The following is a 26,068-nucleotide window of genomic DNA, read 5'->3' on the forward strand; positions in this document are numbered from 1 at the left end:
AAGCAAGCTAAGTAGTAACACAGCAGTTCTAAGAACTTAAGTTCTAACGCTGACGCTGAGAATCTTCTGGGGTCATACGTCCTTTCAAGGCTGATGGGAAGTGATGGATTTTCTTCAGGTATATGCACATAGAGAAGCATATACAACATTCTAGAAGCCCCTGGAGCCTGTCTATAAAGCTGCTGCCACTTACGATTCAAACGAGAATCACTCCTGCCCCCTCACGCCCAGGCATATGTGGCATTTATCTTTGGTCATGAGCTCACTACCCAGCGGAACCAAGAATATTCCCTCATTCTTCTGCCTTCCCCACAACGAAGTGATGTTTTTGTCATCTGTGTATTTTTTTTAGCCTTCAAAGTACTTTTTAAAAATTGAAGTATAGTTGACTTACACTGTTATAACTTTCTGCTGTACAGCAAAGTGATTCAGTTATACATACACATTTCTAAAAAAAAATCCTTTTCCATTATGGTTCATCATAGGATACTCAATTTAGTTCCCTGTGCTATACATAGTTAAAAGACTTTGTTTTCTATTCTGTATATAGGTATTTGTAAAGTGGTTTTTGTGTGTGTGTGTGTGTATAAAATTAACACAGCAGTGTGGCTGTTATTTCTCTTGGGTGGATCTCTGGGAGAGGAACTGCTGGGCTAGAATGTGGGACCATTCAATTTTCGGGCTAATGCTCATTTCAAATTAATTCCCACAGTGGCTGTACTCACTGACTCTCACTTGTAACATGTGAAGACCCACAAACTTGCCAGCAACTGGTTTGTCAGGCTTCTCCATCTTTGCTGTTTGGATGGGCGTAAAATAGTATTTTCTTTGTAGTCCTGATGCAGGTCCTTGACTGCTCATGAGGCTGAGCACTTTATTTCCTCTTCTGTGAAATGCCTGTTCACTGGTGCTTAGTTTTCCATTGAGTTCTTGTTCTCTTACCAATTTGCAGGAAATCTTCATATACTTCATGTGTTTTTAGTTTGTAACATCGTCATTTATATTTTGAAATATTACTTAAAAAAATCTGCTGAGCATATTCTGTATTTCAGGAGTGTAATGCACGTGAGAGACTTCTACCAATTCCAAGGAATCCTGGTGCTACTTACAGAACCCTTCAGTGACCTGGAAAGCATCTCTCATCTCCCTGCCTCCCTGTCCCGCTTAGAAAAGATAAGTTTCCAGGCCAGTAATGATTTTATTGCCTTCTGTCCCATGGTGAACAGGTACAGGAAACATTTTCTCAAAGTTCCTGAACTGAAAACCAAAGAGCCCACCACTGCAAAGGAGCACGCTTTTGTTTGTATATTTAATATTTTACAGTTAGAGTGTGGTTACAGATGTGGGAAGAGATTAGTTACAGGTTATAATTAAATAAAGTCTTTCATTATTCTGGCTCATTCTCATGACAAAAAACTGCAAAAGGAAAACTCTTAGATACTAGATGTGTTTTTAACCCTGTTAGCCTCAAATAAAAAGCAACACAAACATCTCAATGGTGTTAAAGATTGGCCAAGAAAATGCAAAAGACAGAGCAAAGCTCTTCACCAATAAGGGCAGAAGTGGCCAGGCCCAGGGGCCCAGAGTAGCCTGCTGTCCGCCCAGCCTCCCCTCAGGGGAACCTTTTAGGGTGATTCACTGCCCTACAGGCTGAGCAAACTGGGGAGGGTGGGGAGAACCAGGAGAGCCATCGGTGACATCAGAAAGGTCAGGACGTGATCTGTCGGGCTCCCTCCCTGACGTCCCTACAAAAGCGCTGGTGAGGAGTCCCTCTTTGCTGACAGCACCGGCAGCTGAGCCGGAAACAGCTCGCTGACTCCATCCTCCAGGGGGCTGAGCAGCCCCGCTGACAGCATGGGGCCATCAGGTCCTAGTGAGGCTGCCATTCATGAACACTGAACCCCGTCGTGGCGCAAGTGACCCTGCACAACCTCAACAGCCATTTGGAATTTGAGGTCTGAAGGGAAGCCAAAGTGTACTCGAAGTGCAACTTGTGAAGAGATTAATTACAGTAGGGTTGTTTTAAAAAAAACAAAAAAGCAAGCACACAGTATCTAGAGGTTGCATTGCACCGTCTCCTGACATAGCAAAGAAACACTGTTTCTAGCGGGTCTCAAGCCAGAGTGGCTTTACAAAACTCAAGAGAATCAGTTCTTCTAGACTTAATCTCTACCAAGAAATTTCCTTCTCGGAAAGAACCAGGCTAATCCTTAGTAATCACAAATTGAGAGGGAACGCTAGGTACAACTTCGCAACCCCGTCCTTCTACATACAGCCCTCCTGACCACTGCCCTCTTTCTGCTCCCAGCTCACCGGGACCTCCCTGAAGGAACATTAGAGACAGGATGGGAAACTCAGGCTTCTGGAAGCCTGCTGTGGAAACTTGTCCTCTCCTGGGACCTGGAGAAACAATCCGGCCTCTTGACAAAATGGACTCCGAGTTAAGAACATTCTTAGAAACTTGAACCCCTTATTAAAAGGGCCTCACTTGGCGCTCTACTAAAATCGGTTTCTCTGAAGCCAGTTCAAGAATAGCAGAGAGAAACCATATGTCAACGATCCGTCTGAACTGACCTGTGGAACATTCACATAGTTAGTACAAATATTTGCGAAACTGACCCTATTTATTCAGGTGCTTATTTGGGGGAAAGACATACCTTCGATGCAGGTACTAAAATGATTTTCAAAAAAAAAATAAAATGATTTTCGTGGTCTCTAAAAATGGTGCTTGTGAAGAAGCGACCACTGCAGTTACAGTCGCATCTGGGGGAGGCAGAGTCAGCTGCAGTCTCATTTCAATCACAAGAAACCTCTGAACGGCTGGCAGACCTAGAGGACCCTTCTGAGGTCCACGGGTCTGCAGACGGAATCCGTGGGAAGGCTTCTCATCATCAGACTTGGTTTTCAAGCCCCTGCCCACCAGTTCCAGGAAACCCCTCCAGGGGACCAAGTCCCACTTGCTTAACTCTGGGCAGAGGGTTTTCAGCCTCAGGGACGCTCCCGCTCCCCTCTGAACGAAAACACCAGCTGACGTCAAGTCCTCTTGCTGGGGAGCCGCTGAAGTCAACAGTCGCTCAGGCACTTGCTGGAACACACCCACCCTCCCCGCTCATTTCTCCAGATTAAGTTGCAGTTAGGCTCCGACCGCAAGGTAAGCCGATTCGCCACCTTCCCCAGCAGTCGGGCCTCTCCCCAACGCCACCTGCAGCCCGCACCTTGCCCACTGGGTCAGAGGAACCACCAAACTACACACATGCTGGGCGCCTCCTCGACATACAATCCGCTTGCCGAGCAGCAACACCCAGCACCAGCATGAGGGCCACGCCCAGGATTACCCAGCCAAAACCTATGGCTACACCATCTAAGATTTGTTAGGAAAATTATTTTTATGGGGGAAAAAAGAGAAAAATTGGCATCCCATTTCTAATCATTACAAGCTTCTAAAATAAGCTCACAAATCTTGTAACTTCTGAAAGCAAGAGGCTTTGCCCACTGAATAGGACATCCTACTAAATTTGGACATGACTTTTCAAATATAAAATTGTTAATTTTATGAGCAGCTAAAAAACAACTCAAAAAAATAAAGACAAGCATTAAATATTACGTAAGGTTTTCTTTTATTTAAAAGATCATTCACAAAATACCATATCCATAGATTTACTTTCTGTCATATAGCTGAATGTGTTAAGTGTTTGGAATTCCATTCTTACATTTAAAAGTCAACTGGATTGCCCAGAAGTTTAGATGAATTTGTTTTGTTCTTAATCTTTTCCACATTGGAGATGTAAGTAGGTCATCTGAAAGCATCAGGTTTGATTACAACCACATAATGCATGTCTTTCTTTAGGTAAGTATTGGTGTTACACAAATGGTTCTTATCTCAGAAGCAAAGATGACAGGTGGAAGGAAGGACAGGAGGCAGAGTTCTGTGAATTGCTGAGACCTGGGGACAGGGAGAAGCCGAGGGCGGCAGCTAACGAGGAGCTGTCTCCTAAGTGCGCCGCCCAGGCCCGGCTGCCCCGGCCCTCCAGTCTTGCTGGTGAGGGTCTCTCTTTTCCGGGGCTCTAGCCGAGCCCGGACTGCTCCCAGTGGGATGAACTGGGACTCAGGTGCTGAAAAATGTGTTCACACATAGGTGTCTGAGCTCAAAAGCTGCTGCCTAGCTGCCCGGCCCTGGGTGAGAGCTGAACACTCTATGTGGGAGTGACGTCCTGAAGCTGAGACCTGGTGACCTTGGGCCACCTCCCTGTTACCTGACAGATCTGCATAGTCAAATTCTCAATTCATCAAGTGAGAGAGTAAAGTGCCAGATCCTAGGCCCATTTTCATTCCAAAATTAAGGGGCGGTGGGAAGCACAGGCTCTCACTGTGACCTAACACTAGGGGACAGCGAAGCCCAGAGAGGGAGACCGGACACACCGTGGGGGCCCAAGAGGAAGCCGTGTCCGCACGGGGTGAGCCCCACACAGCGCCGCCCCCTGCGGCCCCCAAAGCACCGCTGTGCCTGGCGGAGCAAGCTAGACGTCCAGCCACAGAGGGGCCTCTGACACAGCTGGTTCCCGAGGGAGACCAGCGTGGACACGATGCTAGAAGAGTGATAAGCACAGGTGAGCACAGCAGGGCACTCAGTCTGCCTCCTGCATGCACTCCCCACCGACAGTTCACACCATTCTCTCGGGTTCTGCTGTGTGAAACGTGAGCCTCTTCCGCGTGAACAGCCCATTTGGGAAGCGGGTAGTGGAGTCAGGACTACCTATAAATAGTTATAGGAAGGAATCTGCAGAGATCAACAGATACTTTATCCTTGTTTTGAAAGCAAGGTGTCCCAAAGGCTGTCTGTTGGTCACAGCTGACTAAAAACAAGGGGCTACCCAGCGTGGGACTTGCTTTCTTCCTTGGAAGCCACAGCAATACAGAACTCGACATGCAGGTCAGAAGAGAAGCACTGAGAAAAGGCAAAGGAAAAGGCCGGTGTGGCAGAAGGAAAAGGCAAAGCAATGGAGAGAAATGGAGCAGCACTTCAACCCAGAGAACTCCCGCACGGCGGCCGCCTCTGCCCCTCTAGAGAAACTTGTGTGCTGGAAGGAGACAAGGAGCGAGAAGGGAAAAGGACAGAAGGAAAAGGGGAAAGGAGTGGCAGGGGGAAAAAAAGCACAAAACGGGCACTAGGTAGATACAGCAAAGCCAAGAATGTACTAAAAACCACTTGTTAACTGCTGACATGCACTCACAAGCTCTGTGTTTCCGTTGTAAGAAAGGAGGACAAAGGTCAGGCGCAGGAATGGTAACTGCAGGACTGCCGGTCCGGGGGGCCAGCCAGGCTGTGGTCTCGCTCTAACGCCCCCCACACCCCATTCCCTCCCCACCGCAAGCTCATTCTTGCTCCTTGTGAACGACTTCCTCTCTGGGCCTGGCTCCCCCGAAGATGGCAGAGTTGGGGTTGGCTACTTGATTGAGGGGCGTTGCGACTGTTCGAGGTTTAAGCTGGAGCCGTGGTCTCTGTGCTCGTTCCTCTGCGGGGAGGAAACACAGCGCGGTTTACCGAGGCGTCATGAGAAGGCGCCCTCCTGCCACCCGATTACACGCCGCCGTCGTACCTTCTGTGGGTTCTCTGAAGTCCATATTGGGCCCTCGAAGGGGAGGGCCATCTCTGAAGCGACTTCCCATCGGGGGGCCTGTTCGCCGGTCACCTGGGCGACTCCCTCCCCGGCCTCCTAAGAAGTCATCCCTGAAACCTGTGGAAGGAAGAGAACCACAAAGGATTTTTTATACTCCCGCCTCAAAGCTGATTATACAGCTGTGTGAACTGTTTGCGCTCCATTTAAAATTCTTTAGTGTGTCCAGCATCAGAAATTTTTCCGAGATCAAGTGCACTTAAAACGGGTTCAAATGTTAATCTGCTGGGCAATTTCAACACTGACACTTTTTGAATCATAGAAGATTAAAAAGAAAAAGAATTTTAGGAGAGAAAAATGAAAGGAGCTGTTTAAATTCTTAAGTTTGCAGGGAAAGCCAGTAAGACTATATCCTAATAAGGCTTAAAACAAAACTCCTCAAAGCACATTTTATTGTTTTTGATTATCATCTATAGTTGTTAAGAAAAAAAAAGATAAACCTGAAATTTAGAAGTAACAATTTAGAATGCAAAATCACACACACACACACAGCTAGATGTGAAGACAAAATAAAAACACCAAGTCACCTCTGGGTGACCACTCCCTTTTTTCCAGTTTCTGCTGCCATTCAGGTGTGGATCATTCTAAAAGCAAACCACCCGTGTGTAAACAAAGCTGTCATCAGGCCCACTCCCTTCCCAAAGAGGGAGTCAGAGAGCAGGAACCGCACATCCAACCCACACCTCTTACAGCTGCAAAGGGCTCCCCCCGCCCCAAACCTTTGTGCATCCGCTAAAATAAGTAAATCGCATCTTATTTAAAATTAGAGTAAGCTGCAATTGTCATCAGTGTGAAAACCATTTTCTCAATGGACTTTTAAGAACCTTAAGCCTTACTTTATTTTGTATTTAACTGAAAGTCATTGGGGAGGGGGACGAATTGTTTTAAGATAACCTTTTAACAGTACAACCTTTAGCTTTCAATAAAAATTTAAGACATAATTAAACAAATGCGCTTGCCCTCTCTGTTTAAGCTCCTGAAGGTGACTACTTTTATTCACTCCAAGGATGGTGTCACTGCTCAAAGCTTTGTAGGAACTTATCCTTGAAGAAGGATCCTGAGCTTGAGGAAGTCGGTCCCCCTTATTCACAGATTTCATGTTTGCAAATCTGTCTACTCACTAAAACTGATCTGTAATCCCGAAATCAATACCTGGGGCCTTCTGCCGTCATTCTGACACGCATGGGGCAGGGACAGGCCTGCCACCTGACACGTGTACTCCAATCAAGTTACCAACAAGCCTCGGCTCACACAAACGAGCGCCCTCTTCACAGCCCAGTTAGCGCTGCGCTTTCTGCTCTTCTGCGCTCTTTGTGAGTGAACATCGCAGTGACGTGCTCCCAGTGCTCCGAACACCAAGAAGGCTGGGCGCGCCTGGTCAGAGAAGCCTTTCTCAGGCAGCACCTGGAGTTCACCATTAACCGATCAACTGCATATATATTAAACAGGGTGATGTATCGACTGGTTGACAAAAACATGACCAAAGGCTCACAGGCCTGAGCCTCACCATGGCGAGTATTTCCCCAGGAACAATGGCTCAGGATCCGCTACCTGGGTGTTTGCAACAACCCAACATTGTGAATACAGACAACCAACTACCGTGAACGGTAAGGTAGCAAGGAATCTGTAAGTTGATGAAGTTATCTGAAACTCAGTTCAGAGACTACTTGTTTGAACAATTCCATTTTGAACAAAACAAGTAATGAAAAACAACTGTAACAAGACTTAGACCAGCAGGAGCACTGCTCTGGGGGAAACCTAATCTGGACGCATACAATCAAGTCTAAGGTTCTTTGTGAAATCACCTTTAACAACCAGAGCATTCACCATTCATTAACCAACTTAATCAGTACTCAAACAATTAACCTGACATTTCCCCCAAACTAAACTGTCAAGTGTACCTTTCCTCACTAAGTATGACAGTAAATTCCCCTTAAATGAGATTAATTTTTGCTTCGGAGTTTAGCATAAAACAAATAGGCGCACAGCCATACAGACAAGGCACATAAACACAACTGCTATCGCTACCCCGTCCAGGACCACGAGACAAAGCACAGCAGGGGAGAGAAAACAAGCCAGTGTACGTTGGCGTTAACGACCACCTCGCTTCAAGATCTCTTCTTACATAAGCCTGGTCTGACATTAACAGCCATCTTTCCATCAAGTCTGATGACAGATCTCTAGGAGGCACACTACCCATGAGAAACTTCTGAGCTTTCTTTACAAAGTTGAGTTTAACATACTGTCTATTTCTGGTTGACAGGGACCTTAATTGCTTTCTTCTATTTTTTGTATTGCTTGAATTTTTTTTTCTTTTTAACAAGAGCATGTGTCAAAAACAGACATCATTAAAGAGTCAGAGAGGTCTACCTATAGAGATAACCTGCACAGGCTGTACGCCACCACCTGGGCACTGCTGGTTCTAGATACAGTACAGTCTACACCGGCTGGTCTCAAGGTACTTTCTCTGGCTACATTCACTGTATGTTTTGCTTCAGAGTTACAAAAACCCAAGCTAAGTGAACAGTAGAAAGGTGTTGGTTCCTCTGGTAACCTTCAGAGCTGGGAACTCGCTGTGCCATTTCTTCAGTACCAGGGAATGCAGAACTGGCAGATGGGGGCCACCATTCACTGAGTCACTAACTACCCCTGAGGTGGCTCTGAGATGACTTTGCTGCACTTTTCAATCAGAAACGAGCTTACACATAAAACTACAGGTCTACTGGGTTATGCTGTACTTCTGTGAATAAGCTCGTTTCTGACTGGCTATAGCATCTGGGGTAATTAAATCATTCAAGAGATATAAGTAGCCATCTGTTTACCTAAAGCAGTACTGGAAATAAATTCTTTAAGAAATTGACTCCCAAGACCAGTTCTTCCCATACCTGGCAGTCACCTTCTATCGAGTTTTGCTCTGAGGGGGATGATAGGGTTGCAGGGAGGCACTAATGCTCTCCTCTAACAAGGTGGCCAGTGCAGAGGATCTCCAGTTTACAGGAAAGAAAACAGACCTGTGTTTCATTTTCTACCTTATGGTTACAATGGACATTTTGACCAAATATTAACTACTTTCATCATTAAAAAAAAAAAGAGAGAGATGAGAAATGTTTAGAACATCAACTCTTCAAAGCCTGGCATGCAAACTGACCTCACGGATTGACACAAGGAGGTGCCCACAAGTCTGCTTCGCTGAGTTAAGAAAAGCAATCATCAAGTGGACTATGTCCACCTTTAAGAAACAAAGAGGTCAACAGGACTACTTGTTACCATCTAGGAGGGAGCCACCAGGAACCATTAGTATGAGGCTTTCTGTAAGCTTCTAGAACCTCCACACTACTTCTAGAAATAACACTACTCTATTCGTGCCGTACACACTAGACCCCATCAAGGGGAAAGACTCAGTGTAAGATACAGGCATGTGTAAGAGCAAAGAAATGGTAACAAAACAAGGTGGATCAGTTCAACTTGGGCTCCAGTAGATTCGTTGAAGTCCTACCCCAAAACAGAGGCTCTAATAGAGGCTTGATGCGTGCCTGGGTACCTTTCAGGAAAGTTTCTTTTGTGAGAGGATTGAAGGCAGCAGTCCGGCCAGGCGGGCTACTCACAAGAACCATACAACGGCAGCAAGGCCACCAAAAAGGGTAAGTGGGGACACTTTAAATACTGACACCGGAAATCCCACCTACCACGCGACTCTCAAGAGCCGCCCATTCCTGAGAATACACAAAAAAGGTAACGTTGAGGTTGATCATTACCTTGCTGCACAAACATGGGGCAATTCATTGGAAGACGTATAGCTCATGTGATGGGAACCTCACTGAAATTTTAGAGAAGTTTTTTGCTGCCAAAAGGAAGAAGAAAAAAACCCAGGCTTGCAGAAGCATCATCCATTCTTTATAAGATTTTACACGTTTTCAAAAGCTCATAAATACCTAATCAGACCCACGAGATAAGAGGTCTACTATAACCTACAAGACTTGTAATCAGTGGGCATACAGCAACTTTTATGTTCAGTTGTATAAGAACCAATCACCTCTGTCATCTGGTCCACCTTTCCTGAAGCCAAAGCCGCCTTTATCTTGTTTTCTGCCTTCTGCAATGTCCACACGGAGTGACCGGTCACCCAAGAGCTAATAAGGGGAAAATATGGTAAGTACTGGCAAGACAAAATCCAGCGACTATCACCACAGAGAAGACCCAAATATACTTACTGCACCATCGTATGTCAAGGCTTCCTTAAGGGAATCCACTTCATCAAATTCTACATAGCAGAATCCTGTAAGAGAAAACAAACCCTGACTTCCTCCAGGACTCTAGGTTAAAGACACGGCGGGACCCTGTCTGTACCCTTCCCTACATCACAACTACCACTTCTGTTTCACCTAGACGGCCTCAGACGTGCACAACCTGAAAGAGCATGTTTTACTTTCTAATAAATAGAATTTGCCTGGAAGTCCTTCCTCTTAATTATATTCTATCAGAAAATGCTAACCAAACAGGCAATGAAATAGTAGCTATTTTTATAAAGCTTTACCTTCTAACCATAATATTAAAACCTTGCCTGGATCATTGAAGAGCTGTTAGTTTTGACCTCTGAATGACTTCTAACTTCTGAACACATCTAACGGGGCTTGAAGACACAGATTTCAAACTGGATACTAAACACACTTTGAAGGAATACTACATTGAAGGTGCCTATTACTTACCGCTCAGGTAGTTGGTATAAAATCTGTTTTACAAAGCTGAAAAATACACCCTCAGCAACAAGCACATGCTCTTCAGGAGGCTAATTAAAGACAGCTAGTCTGGGTGCTTTATTGACAACCCGAGTCCTTGATGCTAGATTCTGACACGGGCCTGTAAACAGGACACTCCTGGCAGAGGAAACCACACACCCTTCTCTCCCCGCTTAAACCTCTGAATAAGCCTTTCCTTCTACTTGCCACACTCTGGTCCATGCCCTTTCCCTGCCCCCTGGGTTAAATCTGGGTTAAGAGCCCTCTCCCCACTGCCCCCTGTGCTCACACTGCACCCTGTATTACCACCCTCCCCTCCCTCTCCTGTATGATCACAAGTCACCCTCAAACCCCACTAGGACGGCAAGCGCGACAGCCTGCGTCCTAACTTCTCCTGTTCACCATCTGCTCACACAAAGAATGGCTGGAGAGCCCCCCGTCCCCAGCTCGGCCTGCACCTCCGTATCCATGCCTCTCCCATGTGGATTCAATGTTCAGAGGAACCGAGAAAACCACTTCCAAACTCAAACAGGCAACAGCCGCCTGGTCCCTCTAGAGCTCACACTTGCCTCACACTAGAGCTGCCGAAGATGCCCTTGTATGAGACAAACTCTTAAAACCTGCTGCTGCTGGCTCGGCCCTAAGGCTGGCTTCACCCCCACATTTGTATTCCCCTCAGATAAAATGTTCCCAAATAGGCTGAATGCAAACCAAGTAGCAGGAAGAAAACCTAGTGGGAATCATTTTTTATGGTCATGTCCACAGCAAATGAGAAACTGCATTCTAAATGCCTCGGTAATGACCATTCACCCACGTATTTGTACCTTATATTTGAATTCTTAATGCTTCCTCGCAGTGTGACTTACTTCCACAAGCTTAACGGGTACACGGGTTTTCATTATTTGATCACTTACAATGAAAAGGGTCTAGGTTCTTAGGTGAGAAAGCTTTCAGAACGACAAAAATACAGAAGCACTCTGCCAAGCACACCGCTGCTTCGGGCACAGCCCCCACCCTGCCACAGCCTCTCTGCGCTCTTCATGGGTGCATTTCTGGGTCAATAAAGCAAACCAAATGCCCTTGGACCCTGCATCAAGCACTTAAATGCAGGCACACCTCCCTTCATTCAGCTAGACGCCAATGCCATTTGATTCCCCATTCTTAGTCCTTCTCTGCTCAAGAGCCCTAAAGAGACTAATCCACAGACACTAACTTGATCTGAAATCTGACCCCATCACTTCCTCAAACACATGCGCTGAAGTCACAAATGTAGAGTGACAAGTACCAGGTTACTCTTTGGACTTCATAATAAACCAGATCACAGGAAAACCAGCCCCAGGTGCACGAGTCAGCCAAAGTGATGCACACCTGAGAAGCCCCGGGTTCCATTTCTTCATTTCGTTCCTGGGAACTCCTTCTCTGGCAGAGACAGAACTGCTACACAGGCTAGGCACACTCCAGATTTACTTCGGCATGTGTCACATTTTCTACAAACTAGATTATAAATACCTCCCCTCCCTGCCACATAGAACTGAAGACCTATGAGTTAAAGGGCTATGTTTATTTCAACTACCTGGACCAGGCAAATGTTCCAAACACTTTCATAATTAGAGCCCTCTGCGTTAGACCCTCTCTCCCCCTTACAACAACCCAGTAAAAATGCCCTGAACTCACCTTTAAATTTGTCTGTGTCTTTGTCTCTGACTAGCCGTACACTCCTTATGCTGAGATCCTTAAAGATGGCGTCTATGTCGCCCTGAACTGTGTTAAAAGGCAGATTACCTACATATGCTGTGTAGGGGGGCTCTGTGGGCAGCTCCTTCTGGCTGCGGGAACCATGGCCACCAGCACTGCCACGGGACCTGGGAGGGAGAAAAAGACAGGATTCAAGTTTGCCCGAGCATTCCTGCCCCAGAGGCCAAGGAAAATGCCTCTCACTCAGCACACCACCATGTACATTGTCCTGAAATGACAAAGAATTCCAAAATTCATTTATGGAAAATATGCCTATTTTTGGATGACAAAAATGTCCAGAAATACACAATCTGTGTAAACACAGATTTCCCTAGAGGATCAAATCCAAACAGAACATCCTCCTACAGAAAAGGGGTTCTCCTATTCCCTAAATAAGAAAGGAAGAATAGAACCTAAGCCAATGCCCTCCCTCACACCCAGTAATACTAACACATACAGAAATGAACTGTCCAACTTACTGTCCTGAAGCTGAAGTTTAACTCATTCACAATACAACTGTCTCTTGCTATTGTCTGATGATGGATAATATGCTCTCATACAGATTTTTGTGTAGCAAGTACTATGTACATACATACTCTCCACTCTGCCACGCACTACCTCACTGGGTCCTCAAATATATGTGCATATGACTAATTCACTTAAGCCTCAATGCAATTTCCTCAGCTGAGACAAGAAGCGTTAACTTGTCCATGGTGGCTCGGTCAGTAAAGAATCCGCCTGCAATGCGGGAGACCTGGGTTTGATCCCTGGGTTGGGAAGATCTCCTGGAGAAGGGGATGGCAACCCACTCCAGTATTCTTGCCTGGAAAATCCCAGGGACAGATGAGCCTGGCAGGCTACAGTCCATGGGGTCGCAAAGAGTCGGACACGACTGAGCGACTTTCCCTTTCACAGAGCTTACAAGTGGCAGGACCTTGACTCCATCCCATCATTGCTAATGTGAGAGGTAGTGGTTTAAATCCCAGCTCTACCAATACTCACCTGGAGGAGTTACTCAATTTTTCTAAGCTTTATTTGGAAAACTGTCAATACGAAGAAAGACAGTGAATTCCTGAGAAACCACACACGTGCTCGCTGCACACGCTGCTTATGCACCGTGCGCATGTGCAGAGTACATGACACCACCAGGCCACCCGCAGCGGAGAGCTACAATGCTTTACAGGCAATTTAAAAGTAAACGGGGCCACTGCACATTTGCAAAAGCCCACGGAATGGAACGCACACCGTCAGGAGGGAACCCTATTGCCAACTGCAGACACTGGGTGATGAGCCGTCAGTGCAGGCTCGCTGACCGGAGCAGCTGCGCTGCTGCGACGCAGACGTCCACAGTGGGGGCGGGCAGGGGGCAGGGGAACGCGGGACTTTCTCACCAATTCTGCTCTGAACCTACACTGGTCTGCTAAAATTAATGGAAGGCAGGGGAGCTCTTCTTTACATTAATAATGATGTCAGCTAAAAAATGCAGGAGGAATCATGTAATTAGAAAACCACACCAACACAGTACTAACTGATTCAGGCAAGGCTCAGTTGCCACTGTAAACAGGTAACTGAACTTAGTATCTCCAGTAACGGGACAAACTTAAACGACATGCCCTCTGTAAAAGGGCACAGACTCCTCAAATGCATAAAAGTAATCAAAGACTTCTTTAAGGCAGGGAGACTAACGCAATGACAACCAGTGCTACGTATGATCTTTGGATCCTAGAACAAACAGCCGGAAAAGAAAAAGCAGGTGGAGAAATGTGAAACTGGCGTGTGTAAGTATTACTGTCAGCATTAAATCTCTTAGGAGTGATAACTGGTACTACAGTTAGCAGGATGCCTCTGTTCTCAGGAAGACACACTACTTAGGAATGAAGAGTCAGGACAGCCACTTATTTTCAGGGAGTCTGGCACAAATGTCGTGTGTGCACATGAATGCATAAAGACAAAACAGCTGTGAAACTTGCGACTCTACTACGGTCCACTGTCTCATGTTCTTTCAACTTTACTGGAGACCTGAAAGATTTCAAAATAAAAGGTTTAGAGGAAAAAAATTTAAAAGAGGGAGGTGCTACTTTTAAGAGACACTTAAAGCAAATGAGTCTCCTCACATGAGTCAAAGGTCTGCCCAAAGTCAACCTTCTCTTTCTTCTGCAGGGTATAATATTAATACCAAGTCTTGGAAAGTAACTTTAAAATTCACACAGTGCTAGAAATATCACGAAAGAAATTCCACAACTTGCCTGACATGAATTCCAGATACCTCAAATGTTTGATAATAAATACCTTTAAGACAACACTTGAATAAGAGAAAAATAGACTTACAAGTGAATGTGGCTTATTTTGCATTTCAATAACCATAAAACCTAAAATATTTTCAGGAAGATACTCCTTGGGACTGGGTACTGAATGTATAAAAAGAGTACAAACACTCGGAAAATTGTCAAAACAGAGAACCAACTGTAATTTAAAACATTTAAAGTAACACCTGGTGGAAAACAGCCCCTTGCCCTCAAGTAGCTTATGTGTGAATAGCACAAATAAAACAAAAATAACTGTAAATGCATACGAACATGCTTGTGTATATACTTACACAGATACATAAAAAGGCAAAGGGCTAAAATGATCTTAAAAAAAAAAATCAACGAGAAGGTGAGGATGAAAGAATGGTAACTTTGGCAGGGTACCTTTAATGAACCAAGAACACGGGAGGGAGAAAGACTTGCTAAAAGGGCATGTGGGAACTTCTGTGGGGTGCTGGACAGAGGACGGAAGAGACAGGGTGAACCGGCCTCTGACTGAGTGCAGAAAGCCACCTGAGCCTTGATAAGGATCGCGTCTAGCAGGAACGCAGGATGATCAGAAGCCAGCTCTGGCTTTGGGAAGATGAAGACTGAAGAACAGGCAAGCAGTACTTTAAGAGCAGGAGCTGTGGAAAGAGCAAACTCAGAACTCAGACCCTTGAACTCTCTCGTTTCACCCCAGCCTCACGCAACTGCCAGTGGTTTAACACTGTAGATTTTTTCAAGAAATTACAGAGGCAGTCCTAAATACTGTCCTACCTGATGCCCTCGGCTCTACAGGACTTGAGTGGTTTTTAGCTTCTCACTGAGTTGTTCACTGAAGACACTACAGCGCAACGGGACTGGAGCCGGACAGATTTCAGTGTATTCACTCTACCAAGAGCCTACAGTGTGCCAGCAACTTGAGACAAACCCGAGCAAACGCATGCAAGTAATAAAACGATACACGTGTCATCAACCAATCAAAGAGTCACATGTCAGAAAGCCTTTGAGCTAGAATTCTTAGGAGAGACTTTTAAGTTTAGAGGGGACTATTACTCCAAATAAGCTATGTTACACGAAAGCACTTTCTAAAATGGGTTAAAACACAGAAGACTCATCTGGCACCTTAGCCTGGTGAAGGACCTTTTCTAAACCACCCCTGTACCTCCGTTTTTGTATCTGTTATTTTACAAATATTCAAATTTTTATATTATAGAGGAGCTTGAGACTGACCATAAAAATACTTCACAAGACTGACTGCTTTATAAAAGTTTAATAACAATTCTGAAGTGTTATGGGTAGATTAAACACCCTGCGGGATACGCTGCTCACGCAGAAGCAGCCTGACTAGCAGCTGTGGACAAAAAACAGGCAACAGACGAGGCGAAGCTGCAATTCAGAGACAGACTGAGCTGAAGGTCTGTGCTGCGCTCCCAGGCCCCATCACCAGCCCCCATCAAGCAAGGGTCCTGCCCATTCATGCCTGCTGCCGACAGGGACAGCCTATTGATTTTATATATATATATATGAAAGTTTTAAAGTAATAATTACACCCTCAGTCACTTCAGAAAGCCAACTTTCAACTCCATGTGTGACCAAAATCCTATAGTGGTCACATTTCTTCACTCAAGTCAACAGAGTATCTGAATGTCTATTAAATACAGAGCACCATATTAAGGGCACAAACCTAAGACTCAGTTCCTAAGTCACAAAGTTCCTTAGGCACAAACCTAAACCTAAGTTCCTACTAGCAAGGAGCTGATAATTCAGCTAAGGAGGTCCAGGTATCTACAAAGAAGAAGTCACATCCCACGTAAAAGATGACGGAAAATTCAGGAGACAGTAATGAGCACCATCTCTGCAGCGTGGAGCAAAAGCCACTTTAACTCTATTTTCCAGACAGCAGACGAAACACTGAACTCAAAATGATAATGTGAATAAGCAAAGATAAAGAGGAGTGAGAGGTGACTGGAGGAAGGGTGACTGTAAGGAAAGAGAAGAGAAGAGATAAATGGGACGGGGATTACAAGCAGTAAGTGGATGAAACAAAACTAAGCGCTCAAGATTTGCTTCCAAAGTATGTAAGATAATCAATAATGAAGGACACATGCTGTTATTTCTGGGAAAGACTTCTAAGTGAATCAGAAACTAAGCAGGACCTCCCTGGTGGGGCCAGGATAGGAACCCGCGTGTCAATCGACGCAGGGGACACGGTCCGATCCCTGGTCCGGCCAGATTCCACATGCTGTGGAGCAACTAAGCCCGTGCGCTGCAACTACCGAGTCCACATGCCCCCGAGCCCGCGCTCCGCAGCGAGAGAAGCCACTGCACAAGCTCACCCACTGCAACTGCAGAGCAGCCCCACTCGCCACAACTAGACAAAGCCTAGGTGCAGCGGTGAAGACCCAGCACAACCAAAAACGAACAAAAACCACTATGCAGAATGTAGGTCTCGTTGCTGCCATTTAGGACCAGTGACAAGGTGCCCTGGCCTGGGTGTTAGCCTCTGGGCCACCTGGAGCATCGGGCCTCCTCTGCCTCCAGTGCTTCCAGGGCTCATCAACAGCTTTGGTTGTTCACGTGCCGCCCACAAACACTAGCATATATCACGTGCCATGAGGCACTCTTCCTAGATCCTATATAAACCCCAGTAAGACTGCCTTTCTGAGAATAAAATGCAAGGAAGCAACAAAGACAAAATCCTCTGAGCGTGCAAAGAAGGTCAAAATGTGTAATTTACTTCGTTTCGAGACAATAAGCAAAAAAGGTAAGGCTGTCAAAAGCCAGCCCCTCATTTCATTAACATCTTACCAGCCCCCTTACCTATTAACATCTTACATTAGTAAGACACACTGATTACAATCACTGAACCAACATCAACACATTTACTAACTAAAGCTCAGTTTATTCAGGTTTTCTTAGCTCTCACCTACTGTCTGTCATTTTCACGTCCCAGGATCCCATCCAAGATGTCACATGACATTTCAATTTTAGCTTAGGTTTTAAAAAACAAGCCCATGGACCAACTGAAGACACTGCACTCCCAAGCAGACCTTTCTCTAAGTGTATGGATTTCCCAGAGCCTTTAGTTAGCACCCAAAATTAAATCCCTTTATCCTGACAACTATCATTACTACAGGATGTGCATGAAAGCCTCTCCAAGTTTCTGGTGAACACTGGGGGTGGTGTGGGGGGCAGTGTCTGGGGTGAGTTCTTCAACGAGCCCTATTTCAAGGGGCTCTCTCTGCTGTGAATGGGAGCTTCCTAATTCAGTCACATCTGAAAGATACAAAAAGCAGTGCAGGGAACTGCAACCTTCTGAGGCGGGAACTCTTGTTCACTGCTTTATCTCCAAAACTGCAACAGTATCTGCTACTTATCAGGGTAGAAGGAATGAAGCCACAAGCCTGCCAACTACTTTAGGATTGCAAGTAACCTCTTTCACCAAGATAGGTACTCATTTAGATTTTCAGATGGCCCCTAAAAGAACATTAAACCATCCTTTATTTGGTTCTGGCTCTGTCTCTCCAGAGGAAAACCTTTCTTCCATTTAAGAGTTCCGTGGGCTAACCAGCTGTAGTAGTCCTGTTGAGTCAAAGAGTGCAGAGACCTCCACAGATCATGCTGTTGGCCATCACGTAAATCAAGACAGGGCACCACACCGCACCATTACTCATGCACTTGCAGTATTTAAAAAAAGAAAACGGTTCATCAAATACCATTTGTCTAGAGTCCATATATATGCATTAATATATTTGTTTTCCTCTTTCTGACTTCACTGTGTGTAACAGGTTCTAGGTTCATCCACTTCACTAGAACGGACTCAAATGTGTTCTTTTTTTAATGGCTGAATACTATTCCATTGTATGTATGTACCACAACCTACTTGCAGGGAAGGAATAGAGACGCAGATATAGAGAACGGAACTTGTGGACATAGACACAGGGGAGGGAGAGTGTGGGACGAATGGGGAAGCATCAACATACGCACACTATCAGGTGTAGGACAGAGAGCTGGTGAGAGGCTGTGTGCGGCACGGGGAGCCCAGGCTGGCGCTGTGCCGGTGGAGGGAGGGGCTGGGGGAGGGGAGAGGGAGGAGGGGTACGTTTAAATGTGCTGATTTGCACTGCTGTATGGCGGAACCAACACAGCATTGTAAAAGTTTTTTTTTAATATTTAAATTAAAAAACAGGGGAAAAAAGGGGAGGGAGGAATTCCCTGGCAGTCCAGTGGTCAGGACTGCATGCGCTAACTTCCAAGGGCCTGGGTTCAAACCCTGGTCGAGTAACTAAGTTAAGATCCCACGAGTAGTTCAGACAAAAAATAAAAAGCCATCTTTAGCAAAGAATGTTTGTTGATAAAGTGGTCAAAATGATTAACTTTATTAAATACTGACCCATTTTTAAAATATCCTGTTACCAAATGGGAATGAAGCACTCTGCTGCTTACAGAAGTACGTGGTTAGCTTGAGGAAAAGCACTCCTGTGAGTAAGTTACAAGCTGACTCAGCTCTTCATTTCATGGAACAACACTTTTACTTGAAAGAACTAACCAACTGTGGTCCAGACTCGGGTGTCAGGCACTTTCATGTAAATGAAGCGAGTCTTGTCCCTTTCAGGAAACCAACAATACTATCTGCTGCCAATGACAAAACGCAGGCTTTCAAGCAAAACCCAGAACTTTAGAAAACTTGAATCTATCAACATACGCTTGACAGTCTCCCAATTCCTGAAATTTCTCTGATGAAACTGACGGTGACACTGATGAACCCGATTTTTGACACTTAGAGTGAGATGTCAGCTTTTGGAAGCTCTGGAAGCTCTGCATAACTCAGTGAACTGGTATTTTCCAAAGGACCAATACATCGCGTTACCACAAAAATGCACAGGTAAAAGACACACTCAAAACGTAAGACAAATCTATATGGATTTTAATGTAAGAGATGTTGACTGTTACAGTTAACCTTTATGGAAATTACCACCTGGCAAGCTTTGGTAGTTAAAAATTAAGAGTACCTACAATTATCTAAAAAGTCCATTAAAACAATCCTCCCACTTCCAACTGTTTATCTGTTTAAGGCTGGATTTTCTCCCTTCATGAATGTCAAGCCACCTGCCTTAAGAGTGAATACAGAAGCAGCTATGAGAAACCAGCTGTCTCCTACTAAGCTAGGGATTCAAAAGGCCCCAGGGAATTCCTTGGTGGTCCACTGGTTATGACTCTGCACCTTCACTGCCGAGGGCCCAGGGTCAACTCCTGGTCAGGGAACTACCATCCCACAGGCTGTGGGGCTTGGCCAAAAAAAATTAGGGGGTGCCCTCCAAAAATGCAACTGATTATTTCAATTATAGAAGAATAGCATGTGGAGCAAGGGGGATCACCAGCTCCATCTACCCTGTGCTGGAGCACAGTGGAGGTGCCATGTTTTCAACAGAGTATCAATATACTTGAACACATCCTGAGGGTCCTTTCAAGAACATTAAAAAAAACTATGATATGCTTGGCAAACTTAAAAAATCCAAGGATATTCAATGATTCACAAACACAACTTAGACATCACAGCTATGAAGTGCCATCAAAATCAGCTGGTCACTTGCGCCCGAGTGTGCAAGTCTTACCACCTGTACAAACGATGGAAAGGCAAAGAGGCAGCAGGCTCTCCTGCCCAACACTCTCCTGTTTCCAGGCGAAGCTGGATCTGATCCAGGACTGACTCCCGATGCCCTGACCCTCTCAGCCAAACATTCTGCTTTGTACGTTCCAAGTTTCTGGGAAGATGTCTTGATTCTGTGTGAAGTCTTTCTAGAACACCAAGGGTAATTTCAAATAGAAATATCAATTTTAAAAGTACTTAAGAATTTTTTTTAAGAAATCTCAGAAGCATTTTAATAGTCCAACATGAACTGTTACAAACCAATAATGTACAAGAACAAATTACTTAACACTAATTTATGATACTTATATATGCTTATTATAAATGTTTTATGCCTATAAAATGAATAGCATTCCCTTAATTGGCTTTAGAAATATACCCAGGAAAACAATAACTCATTCCAGCTAACTCTCAATAGAAACTTCCCCATTCTTACTAACTCCAAAGGAAATATTTTAAGAAGTAAAAAATTATAAATCAACAGCTACCGATTATTAAGCATTTATGTTCCAGATACCGTGCTGCAGTTTAACATCTCATTTCATATTCCAACAGCTCTACAGAGGAGCTTCTATCTTATATGTGGGGAAAATGAGGCTTAGAGAGGTTAAGGAACTCGTCTAGACCACACAGCTAACACACAGCTGAGAGAACACTTGAGCTCTTGTCTGACTCATTCTAATGCCATGGCTTCTGCCTGAACATCTCTGACATTTCAAAGACCTCTTGGTAAAACCAAGTATTTGAAGAGAACAATGACTTGGGATCAAGCACCGGGAGACTAAGGAGGGGAGAGCAGGATGACAATAAACCTAAACAATTTGCCATTTGATAGGTTTTCACAATATGCCTTTCAACACCTTTACAGATCCTGTCAGTGAAACTAGTCAGTCAGCTTTCATACACTTTCTTCTACATTATAAGACTTAAAATAAACGTAGACATTTAGACACAGATGCCAAGCTTAAGTCCTATAAGATTCAAAGATCAGAATTCTAACCTCCCCCCACTAGAACTTAATAAAGAATATTTAACTTTGTAGTTTAATTCATCTTTAGCAGGTACCATTCCAGCAATATCAATTCTTGCTAATTCTAAGTTCCAATCTAATTCTCAGGATTGATGCTCCTTTTAGGTTCAGCACTCAAAAGACCTTTTGTAGTTAGAAATGTAAAATTAGTGTCAATGGCACTTTATTGCCAAAGGCAAATGAAAAATCAGATCCTCAGAAAGGAAGTTAGCAAAGTGCAACACAAAAATACACTCAAGATCTGGTACAATCAACTGATAATTTGGAATTCTGTTTTGACTCGATTTCTGAGCGACAGTGCCGTCCCTGGTTCTCCCCTCTGCTCCTGGGAACAGGCCTTCAGAGGCTGGGGAAATAAAGCAGTTGTTCAACACTGCTTCCTGACAACCGTACTGGTTATTACACACAACTACAAAATACACTTACAGGGAATGTATAATAATTATTAAAACCCAAGTTTTTAGATTTTGACAAACCTGCCATCCCTTTCACCTGTGACCCAAGTTGAGTACAGAGTTAAGACATCTTACCTAAGGTGTTTTAGATGAGAGAAGTGAGTGAAAGTTGCTCAGTTGCGTCCAACTCTTTGTGACTCCACAGACTGTACAGTCCATGGAATTCTCTAGGCCAGAATACTGGAGTGGGTAGCCTTTTCCTTCTCCAGGGGATCTTCCCAACTCAGGGATCAAACCCAGGTCTCCTGCATCGCAGGCGGATTCTTTACCAGCTGAGCCATTAAAGGAAGCCCAAGAATCCTGGAGTGGGTAGCCTATCTCTTCTCCAGCGGATCTTTCCAACCAAGGAATTGAACCAGGGTCTCCTGCATTGCAAGCGGATTCTTTACCAACTGAGCTATGAGGGAAGCCCAGACTAGGGACAAGGTGCTTTACAAAAGCGCCAAACACAGACCTCCCTGGCAGTCCAGTGGTTAAGACTGCGCTCCCACTGCAGGCAGCGTGGGCTGATACCTGCAGTCCAGTGGTTAAGACTGCGCTCCCACTGCAGGGAGCGTGGGCTGATACCTGCTAGGGGAGCTACAAAGATTCACAACACAGGGTGAAGCCAGAAAAAAAAAAGGTGGAGCATTAAAAAAAAAAAAAGAAACAAGCATGAAACAACACAGGACCGTTCCACAGGTGGTGATCACCCATAATGGTGAAGCATCGCATCTGACATAAACAGCACTGAGACGTGTACTATGCACGCATGCTCAGTCGTGTCTCTTTGCAACCCCAAGGACTGTAGCCCATCAGGCTCCTCTGTCCATGGAATTTTCCAGACAAGAATATCGGAGTGGGTTGCCACTTTCTTCACCAGAGGATCTTCTGAACCTAGGGGTGGAACCTGTGGCTCCTGCGTTGGCAGGCGGATTCTTTACCGCTGAGCCACTCAGGAAGCCCTGAGACAAGTACTGATGTGAACATAACTCGATCACTGAAGATGATCATCTGATCCTATCATTTTGTTAAATGTCAAAGATCCCAATAACTGATAACTTCAGACCTGATGAAGTTAACATTAACCATCTGGAACAAGAAAGTTTTGGCACAGATCACACCACTACATGTCTGGTCCTCTGTGAAGTTTTTGGACCCACTCCAGACACTGCCTAAAATAACACACAAATTCACCAACAGGTTTTTTAAAACTACTTTTTAGCTACCTGAGCAATATCTCCTATGTATTTTATATAAAGATGAAGTCAAGTGGAAAATTCCAAGGTCATTTGTAGAAGATGCTTAATAGCAAAAGGATTTTTTGTTAAAAAGCTTAGGAAATGTATGGGGCCAACTGCTACTCTCTCATATCAGTTTCTGGAGTACATCTGGGCAAATGGCTAACACTGTCTTTTGTCTTTTCTGATATTCTGATAAAAAGCATCTTAAACGAGAATTTTACTTTTGATCAACTTGTTATTCAAGGCAGCCCAACTGTCAAAACTTGATACACACAGGAAGACTAACACCTCAAGTCACCAGAACATCTGGTACATTTGTCAAAAGCCAAGAATTAAAAAAAAAAAATCCCCAGGTTTTGTATACTACAACTAACACTGTAGTCTCAAACCAACTAAAATTCCCTGGATCTGTCTTAATCTTAAGAGTTTTCCTGGGTTCTTCCAAATGTTTTTTGAAACTAGGAGAAAAAAAAATACTGGTCATTAAATTTCAAGATGACTTAACTACAAATTTGATGTGTAGAAACCTACCCCAAAGGCAGTAATTGTACATGTAATCCAACATCTATTTCTTTTTTATTAGCAAATAAAGTATTCTTTGAAATAACAGGTGGCTCCACCTCCCCCAACTTCCATGTTCTACAGTCATGAATGGTACTTGGTGCACTCACGCACCCAAACAAGCTTTTATTTGAGCCATTCCAAAACCGAGGTATTAAAAGGTCCTTCTTCACCAAAGATACTTTTGGGATTGAAACTCAGGAGACTGGACACCTCAGTAGGTACTATTGTGGTGTTTTCCTGGGAAAGTAATCCTTTCTGCAAATCACACAAAGGCAAAGTGTGCCCTTGACAAACAGAAAGATGTTCATAGCCCATCTCCTAAATTCTGTACGAGGTTACTCGTGCAGAAAAAAAAAGAAAAAATGCAGAGCAGGTCCCTGGAATTAAGCATTATAAGCTTTTAATTCACTAGACAAGGATTTTTCTTTTAAACAAGGTGCACATATAGCTTGTGTATGACCAGAATCAGAAGGAAGCTAAATGCGATTCCTTCTCCAGGTCATAACATATATCTGCCAGTAAGCACGTAGCACTTGTTAGTAAGGCACTCTGATCTAAGGAAGGATAAAAGGAAAATGCTACGGTGTGTTTGTTTTGGTTGGTCTTCTTGGGCTCCAGCTGCCAAATCCCAGCCTCACCCGAAAACGGAAGAGAATCACCTCTCTCTCGGCCTTCCGACCCGACCCAGACCGCTGGTCTCATGGCCAAACACACTTGCAGCGCAGGCTAACAACAGGAAGGGGCGGCCGGGACCCGGGCTGGGGCCGGGCAGGTAGCGGGCCCCCACCCCCGCTCTGCAGCAGAGCCCCGCGCTGGCCCTGCCGTCCTGGGGGATGGGGCTGGAAGCGGGAGCCCGTCGTCCCGGGCCCTCAGCGCCGCGGCAGCCCGGCCCTGCGGCCGAGGAAGAGGAAAGACACGTCGCGGGCGGCGGAGGAGACACAAGGAGGGGTCTGTCCCGCGAGCAAGCCCCTGGGAGCCTAACCGCCGCCGCACCCTCCCCGAGCGCGCCATTTCCAGGCCCGGGTCCTCCAGGCGCCTCTACGAGGCCTCCGCCGGCCCAGCCGGGCCCCTACGGCTCGCCGCCCCTGGTGTGAGCGCGGGAAGGCCGCCGCCCAGGGGCCAGCCCCCCCACCCGCCACCTCGCCACCTCCGACTCCCGTCCGCCTCCCGCGCCCGGCCGGGGCCCGCGCACGCCCGCCTCACCCCCTGCCGCCGCCGAAGCTGCTGTAGGCCCGATCGTCGTAGGTATCGAAGTCCGCCATTTGCCGTCTCCGCTCCGAGAGGAACCAGGGTGAGCGAGGAAGGACCCCGCAATATAACTCCCCCCGCCCCGCCGCCGGGGCTGTCCGCCGCGCCGCCTGATCGCAAATCGCACGCACGCACGCGCGCGTGCGCGCACGTACGCCGCGCCGCGCCCGGCCTGGGCCGACGGGCCTCTGGTGGCCCCTGCGCGCTTTGCGGCCCACGTGGTGCGGCGGCGCGTTGGCTGCGCGCCCTGCCGTGCGCTCCGGCCCATTGTGTGCTAGCCCCCAGCATCCGGGCTTCACCCGCGGCCGCCTCCGGCCCCCGCCCCGCCCCGCCAGTGGACGGGAGCCTGGCCTGACCTCCCGAACCTTTCCTCTGGTTGCTGCAGCGCGCAGCGAGGGTTCCTCTCCGGGCTGTCTTTGGAATCCGCGCCGGGCCGGCGGTGCTGTCTGTGGTCTAAGCTTTCCGAACACCAGACCTGGCAGGGACCCCAGAGCTCTCCTCCACTTGGTCCCACTCCGACATCTACCCGGCCAGGGTGTCGCTCGCTAACACCAAAGTAAGGGCTACCTCCCCCAGGATGGAGAACCCCGCCCCCGATTCCCCCACCCCCACTCCCACCTCCCCGCCACATTGAGCTGAGCATTCCGTTGAGAACGCACAGGGGCGAAGGGCCTGGAAGGTGGAGTTTGGGGGTCAGGATCTGAGCGTTGCGAGGCCATGGGGATGACCTTTTGAGTCCTGCCTCCGAGATTCTAACTGCCAGCTAGGTATCGGTCTTGGGGAAGGGGTGTTGTGATTGGAGTGTAAGTTGTCCTTGAAGCAGAGAGTTTGTTGCATCTTGCTTTTGGAAAAGTATTCTATCCTGAGTGAATTCCCTCTAGCAATAGCACAGAATGGAAAGGCAGTGGAAATTCATTATGCTGGTAATTTCACAGGTTTGTGATCGAGATTGTGGTAATAGCGGATTATCTTAAACCCTTCTAGAGCTGTCTAGGAAAAATTGAAAACCTCATAGAATTCTTTGGTAGACTTTGCCTGCAGTGCAGGAGACCCGGGTTGGATCCCTGGGCTGAGAAGGGAATGGCTACCCACCCCAATATTTTTGCCTGGAGAATTCCATGCACAGAGGAACCTGGCAGACTACAGTCCCCAGGGGTCGCAAAAAGTGGGGACAAGACTGAGCAATTAACACTTTCACTTTTTTCACTTTCACGTCCGTTATTGGTATATTTAAGCATTTTCTGCTGCTTTTCCCCAGTGCTAGCATTGACAGCAGCTTTTAACTCAAGTAACCCGGGCTCTGCCTCTTACTAGCTGTGTGATCTCAAGCAAGTCACTTAGCTTCTTTAAGGTCCCAGTTTTATCATCATTTTATCCTAAGGTGGAAGATACCAGCCACCTCCTCAGATTGGAAAGATTAAATGAAAAGTTTTTTATACCAAAGCCTCCCAGCCCACAACCA

General features: G+C 45.9%; 1 protein-coding gene and 1 non-coding gene across 3 annotated transcripts; both read right to left on the reverse strand.

Annotated features, from left to right (window-relative positions):
* Positions 1–3,598: 3,598 nt before the first annotated feature.
* Positions 3,599–24,889, reverse strand: EIF4H (eukaryotic translation initiation factor 4H). 2 transcript variants are annotated; one of them, XM_070780025.1, is made up of 6 exons: positions 24,562–24,718; positions 12,086–12,273; positions 9,887–9,951; positions 9,709–9,805; positions 5,598–5,735; positions 3,599–5,513 (listed from the first exon to the last, which is right to left on the reverse strand). In XM_070780025.1, exons 1-6 carry the CDS (start codon positions 24,618–24,620, stop codon positions 5,374–5,376), a joined length of 687 nt encoding a protein of 228 aa, XP_070636126.1. In that variant the 5' UTR covers positions 24,621–24,718; the 3' UTR covers positions 3,599–5,373. The 2 variants fall into 2 exon arrangements, with proteins under 2 accessions (XP_070636126.1, XP_070636127.1); XM_070780026.1 differs by lacking the exons at positions 9,709–9,805; positions 9,887–9,951; positions 12,086–12,273 and having other exon boundaries at positions 24,562–24,889.
* On the reverse strand, positions 11,094–11,216 carry LOC139179812 (small nucleolar RNA SNORA32). Its single transcript, XR_011564174.1, has one exon. It is a non-coding gene; the product is annotated as a small nucleolar RNA SNORA32 (small nucleolar RNA).
* Positions 24,890–26,068: the final 1,179 nt, after the last annotated feature.

The sequence above is a fragment of the Bos indicus genome, chromosome 25 (genome assembly GCF_029378745.1).
Source record: "Bos indicus isolate NIAB-ARS_2022 breed Sahiwal x Tharparkar chromosome 25, NIAB-ARS_B.indTharparkar_mat_pri_1.0, whole genome shotgun sequence".
NCBI lineage: Eukaryota > Metazoa > Chordata > Mammalia > Artiodactyla > Bovidae > Bos > Bos indicus.

Coding starts and splice junctions, on each gene's coding strand:
- EIF4H (XM_070780025.1), bottom strand. CDS start 24,620: ATGGCGGACTTCGATACCTACGACGATCGGGCCTACAGCAGCTTCGGC. Junction 12,274..24,561: donor AGCTTCGGCGGCGGCAGGGG/GTGAGGCGGGCG, acceptor TCTCCCTCCCAG/GTCCCGTGGCAGTGCTGGTG. Junction 9,952..12,085: donor AGACACAGACAAATTTAAAG/GTGAGTTCAGGG, acceptor TTTCTCTTACAG/GATTCTGCTATGTAGAATTT.